Source organism: Lolium rigidum, chromosome 7 (genome assembly GCF_022539505.1).
Source record: "Lolium rigidum isolate FL_2022 chromosome 7, APGP_CSIRO_Lrig_0.1, whole genome shotgun sequence".
NCBI classification, from domain to species: domain Eukaryota; kingdom Viridiplantae; phylum Streptophyta; class Magnoliopsida; order Poales; family Poaceae; genus Lolium; species Lolium rigidum.
Genome location: NC_061514.1, coordinates 278,137,370 through 278,143,399, shown reverse-complemented (window position 1 = coordinate 278,143,399; position 6,030 = coordinate 278,137,370). Strand labels below are relative to the sequence as shown.

The window sequence follows — 6,030 nt, the reverse complement described above, 5'->3', positions numbered from 1 at the left end:
AACCCAGAAGAAGTTTGTTTGCACATTTAACTAAACTAAAAAATGGTAGGCACGCCACGTGAAAGGTACCTCCGTATACGCATTACTAACTTATCCAAGTATCGTGCACCGCTTAAAAGATACCGATAGATGACATTATTATATCTCAGTTTGTGAACTGACATGGTGTTATCGCAAAAAGCACATAAACCTATCGCAACACGTTTTTGTATGGTGGAACAAGTAAATCACCACAATTCAACCTCTAGAGAAGTATACAAAAGTCATGTGCAACACAATTAGCATGGTGTGCAAATAATTGGAATTGTTGAGACAAACTGACTATTTCTTCAATGTCCAAGCGCCCAAGGCATTTTCATGGAACCAAAATTTGACAGTCCACATCAGAAATTAGCAGAGGTGGGCCAGCCCTCACACTCTCTATATATAGCAATGGCCTCCACCGTCCACAACCATCAAACCACCTTCCTCTTTCTTTCCTCCACACTCCCCAAACCATCGGCATCGTGCACCTCCCTCTCTCTCTTTCTTTGCTCCCCGTTGTAGTTCTCCACGCATCTTGTTTCTTTCCTCCCGCCGCCCTTCCCTCTCTCCCCTGTGCCATGACGAACCACGCCGCCTTCGCTGCCGAGGACGCGGTCACCGCCGTGCCGCCGCCGGCGCAGGTGGGTCGCCATTTCTCAGCGTTTCCGCCGCGGAGGGCGCGGGACTGCAGGAAGGCCGCCCTGGGCCGCATGGACCTGGCCGCCTCCGGGGTGCTCCTGGCCGGGTCCCTGCTGGACTCCATGAAGGCCTCCTCGCCGCGCCATGCCAAGTTCGCCGCCGGCGCCGACCACGAGGACTGGATGGTAAGTTGAGATGCAACGATCCATGTCTGCGATCTCCTTTTAAAAACTAAGAACTAACCGCGGCCTGAATCGCAGGAGAAGCACCCTTCGGCATTAGAGCAGTTAGAGGACGTGCTGGCGGCGGCGGAGGGGAAGGAGATCGTGATGTTCCTGGACTACGACGGCACACTGTCGCCGATCGTGGATGACCCCGACAGCGCCGTCATGACCGAAGACGTCAGTTTCTTTGTGCTATCTGCTCTGTTCACAGCGCCGTCATGTTATTAAATTTTACCGCGTGGTTAATTTTTTGAGTTGACGCATCGCTTGCAGATGAGGGACGCGGTGAGGAGCGTGGCCCAGCATTTCCCGACCGCCATCGTGAGTGGGAGAGGTAGAGACAAGGTACATTCTACTGACACTCTTTCTTCTTGGTTTCTTGCTGCTGCTTTTACATTTTTGTTGTTGCTTTGTTGGTGCTGTAAAAGAAGCCATTTTTACTTGTTAAAACATGGAGCTGTAAAAGGAATCTTCTAGGTTTCCCTTTTGCAATATTTCCGCGTGATTTTATTTTACCTTCCAAATGACATGGCAAAACAGTACATGCAAAGAGCTACAGGACCCTTTGCCTGTTCTTCTTTTTTTAGTGCTTTAAATGCGCCTCTTGTTTTATTTCTCCCTTCAAATGAATACACGTAGCAGTTTAAATGTGCCTCTTCTCTAGCTTATTTCTTCCTAAATACACAGAAATTATAGCCATGGTTACACACGCAGGTGCTTAATTTTGTGAAGCTGGAGGAGCTGTACTACGCCGGGAGCCATGGCATGGACATCAAGGGCCCCACCACAGTATCCAACCACAAGGCAAAGGTCAGTTCGGTTAGTCACCATCTCTTTTATCTCTCCACGGTTCGCACTTCTCTTCGTGAAAGAGACTTTTCCTTGGTCATGATTTGCACACATTTTTGTATGTAGTAATCAGGTAGTGCCTTGATTTAGTGGTTGTTTGATTTTGTCTACACAGGCTGACGAAGTTCTATGCCAGCCGGCGACGGAGTTCTTGCCTGTCATTCAGGAGGTAAGCTGCATGAGATCATTATTTATCTGCCTGAGAATTAATCAAACTTGAATCAGCGCACTTCTTGCAAATTAGTCCACACACTACTTCTAGAGTACCTAAAAAAGGGACTGAAATACTGAAAGCAGCATACTGCTATACGATTTGCTGACAAGTTTCCCTGCCATATATGTTCAGGTGTATGAGACACTGACGGCCAAGATGGAATCCATCCCAGGCGCCATGGTGGAGAACAACAAGTTCTGCCTCTCCGTTCACTTCCGCTGTGTCCACGAGGAGGTGAAATTATTACAAACCGAAAACTCAAATGTGGAGTACATGTTTTAAGTGCCTAACTAACTTTGGCTTATGCATGTAGGAATGGGATGATCTGGGCGAGCAGGTGAGGGCGGTGCTTGAGGGCTACCCGGACCTCCGCCTCACCAAGGGGAGGAAGGTCCTGGAGATCCGGCCCTCCATCAAGTGGGACAAGGGAAACGCCCTCGAGTTCTTGCTCGAGTCTCTTGGTGAGTACATGTGTTTCATCACACACATGCGCAAAAAATGGAGTAGTCCATCTTCCGTTACTTGCTATGCATTACTTTATTTTGTTGACAAAATATGCACTATTTTACTGTTATTGTTGTCATTAAGTTGAGGTCCTAACAACATATTTGTTGGATGATTTTTTAAAAGGCTATGCCGGGCGTGACGATGTTTTTCCAATATACATCGGAGATGACCGCACCGACGAGGATGCGTTCAAGGTACGACGTCTAGTGCACGCTGCACACATAAATCAACTCTGCTTTTGGACTGATGCTACCGGAGAAGAAAAGTAGATGTTTGAGCCATGAACTGATGCCTTTACCCTTTTGTCACAAATAAAACTATAGGTGCTGCGCAACATGGGACAGGGTATCGGGATCCTTGTGACCAAGTTTCCAAAGGAGACCACTGCATCCTACTCTCTGCGTGAGCCTGCTGAGGTATGCAACTATAAACACAAATATATGCTTAGCACGATATATGGCCTATTCTTGTGGAGTGTCTAGTCTAGCTACCATGGATCGTAAAGCAAATGGAGGTTATAGTCACTGTGGGAGCAGTACAGATAGTAGATATAGGTGCATGCCACGTACATGCTCTAGAACTGATTCCCCATAAAGCTGATTATTTGGAGAAAATAAAGCCGTGGAAATTTAGGTGTCACTTTTCATCTAGTCATTGATTTTGAGACCATGTATTTTTTGCCATATATAATAACCTTGATCGTTCATTGTGCTGTGTCACATGCAGGTGAAAGACTTCCTGCGTAAGCTGGTGAAGAGCAACGGGACAAAGGGATAATTCATGCATCATCAACCATCTGATAGCTCGAAATGGACAGCAAGCAATATAATTAAGCTTGATCAAGCTTCTCTTTTTATGGACTTCGCGTTTTTGCTCTTGTGTGAATTAGTAGAAGATTGCATGTGCGTGTGTGTTGGGCGGGCGGTGACCCTAGGCCTTGCCTCCGAAGGTTTCTATTATTGTATCCTTCTGGCGAGGTCTTGTAATTAGCCTTTCCTAGCTATGACAGAAATGGGAGTGACAAAGTAGCCCTCCTTTTATCTCACCTGCACTCTAAATCCTTCTTTTGCGTGCTCATCAACTTGCTATGTTATTCATCTTACGAACTTTAAGTTATTGTGATTATGCTAGTATATGATCATCATCACCGTGTAGAATATATGTGATTATGCTAGTATATGATCATCATCACTGTGTAGAATATATGCTTGATGGAAACGCATGGAAACTGAAATTGGAGGGCAACCAAAAGTGATCTACTCCTACTATGCATATGGCTTAAACGCACCAACAGTTGATAGGGACGCGTTTGGTTGCGTGCACTGATTTCCTGCATGCCTGCGCCAGCGAGATGGGCTCACCTGCGCGCCGGGAACGGGCCATGGACCATGAAAGCCGGGTCGTTTGGTAGCCTGTGCGGCCTTTTGCGCGCCGGAGAAGGAACCTAGGCCCCATTGTTTGGTTGCCCGTTTCCAGCCCAACTTGCAAGCAGGAAAACAAGAATCTGCTGTTTGGTTGCTCAAATCACAGTTTCATATCCTTACCACAATTCAAATAGGGTGAGATTATCATGCCATAACATCTTACATACGATCAGAGACCACTCAGAAGAACAAGATCCTCACGATCACCACGATGAGGAAGGCGATGATGTAATCTTTGACCCGGCTGGGATGTACCTCCGGCGGTGCTCCTTGTAGAGCATGTACTTCTTCCGGCGGCAGCTGTCCTAATGGCACTGCCTTATCGATGGCCTGATCTTCTAGGAGCTCCTCTTCCAGGAAGCTGAGGTATTCTTGTTGTGCCTCCTCCAATGTTTCATACCCTTGGTAGCTGTTGTTGGAGTAGCCATTGACCCGATCTTGATAGACTCTTCATGAGCTGTAGATTCCTCGAACCCATCCGCGGAACACCACATACCGCTAGCATGGCATAAGAAGAAGAAGTTATCGATCACAACCATGAAGCAATTCAGAAAAGAGCAATAGAACAACATAAGTGTTGACGTCAAATGATAAACTAACAGGGGCATGCATGATCATTCCAAAAGTGGATCACAAGTTCATCCTACACTACCATGGTGTCATCCTACCACCACAACAAAAATGGGTGTCATCCTAACACCGCAAGTTCACCATCACCTGAGGGGTTAGTATATACCACCTCAACATAGTTACAAAAGGGGGGCCATCAAATATTTTTCATCCTAGCTACTGCCAAAATTTACATTATCGTCATCATCATCATCATCGTCATCAGCTCCATGCATGCATCCCTGAACCACCCCCTCAAGGGCACCACTACACATTGGTGTGGTACTTGCCAAGGTAGTTCCTCAGCCAGAGGACGCGGTGTGGCTCGATCATGCCGACGAAGCTAGAACCCTGGGCTTTGTGGTCAACGAGGTGGCTGAGGGCGGCCTGAGATCATCCTCGGTGAAGCCAAGCATGTCCATCACCGCATTTTACAGGTCAGGGTGCATGTACGTGGGCTTGTTGTCCCTGATGGACTGTGCGACGTCCTTCACAGCAACAGTCATGTCGGTGAAGGCCACCAGCTCGTCGTCGGCGAAGGTGCTTCTCTTCCTCTTGCCGTCGTTCACCTTCTCAGGCGCGTCGGCGGCCTTCTCAACATCGAGGTTGACCGTGTCGTACTCCTGGGTTTTCGCATCCTTAGGTGCAGGATTTGCTGCAGCCGAGCCTAGGGGCTCACTGGATCCCATGGCGTACTTGCCGGTGGCGAGGCCGAAGGAGAAGATGGTGTGCATCTCTTCGTAGTTGCCAATGGGCACATTCAGAAACTCCGCGTCCTTTGGGTGATCCTACGATACGAAGGTACAATGATGTTAGTTCTGCTCGTGGCTGATCAAAGTTGATAAGGGGTGGCCCGATCTTCTCAGTAAGCAACGGTGGTGATGATGATCACGGTATGAACACAACGGAGATAACTTGATGAAGAGTGGATGATAACTTGTATGACGCAACGAAATCTCTCGATTGGTTCCTGTCGCCAATGCAACAGCTCTCAACCCTGCAAGATATTCGCAACTACACACACTTGCGCACGTAGCCGCCGACCACGAAGCGATAGGTTGCAACCTTCTAATTCCCAATGAAACAGCATATCACACAAGACTTTCAGATTTACACCAAATCAAGGCAATATGGTGTAGGGATTCAATAGAGTTGCAAAGCAATCAACTATGAACTATGGTTTATCTTAAACGTGGTCTAAAGCTATTATGGGGGCGTCCTGGGCACTTATATAGGCGTTCAGGACGACCAGGGGTCGAAAAGATACAAAAATAACCGACCCAGACCGAGATCTGGTCGAGACAGACTCGGACTCGACCGGCCTGGGGGCCGGTCGACCGGGCCTGGGACCGGGCCAGTCCGGTTCAAAACGGGCCTGGCGCCGGGTGCTGACCGGGTGCGGAAATTGTCCTGCAGTACACCTCCCGGTTGTCATTAGCGTATCGTCCGGTTGGCACCGGGGTGGATCCGGCGTACCGCCCGGTTGGACCGGGCCAGGGACCGGGCGTGCCGGCGTGGCGGCCGGTCTGACTGGGTGCTG

The 6,030-nt window shown here is 48.4% G+C and overlaps 1 protein-coding gene across 1 annotated transcript; it reads left to right on the top strand.

Annotated features, from left to right (window-relative positions):
- The first annotated feature begins 602 nt into the window (after positions 1-602).
- LOC124675420 (trehalose 6-phosphate phosphatase RA3-like) lies at positions 603-3,255 on the top strand. The gene is made up of 10 exons (XM_047211497.1): positions 603-848; positions 924-1,064; positions 1,161-1,232; positions 1,602-1,697; positions 1,852-1,905; positions 2,083-2,184; positions 2,264-2,411; positions 2,581-2,651; positions 2,781-2,873; positions 3,184-3,255. Exons 1-10 carry the CDS (start codon positions 603-605, stop codon positions 3,232-3,234), a joined length of 1,074 nt encoding a protein of 357 aa, XP_047067453.1. The 3' UTR covers positions 3,235-3,255.
- The last annotated feature ends 2,775 nt before the right edge of the window (positions 3,256-6,030 follow it).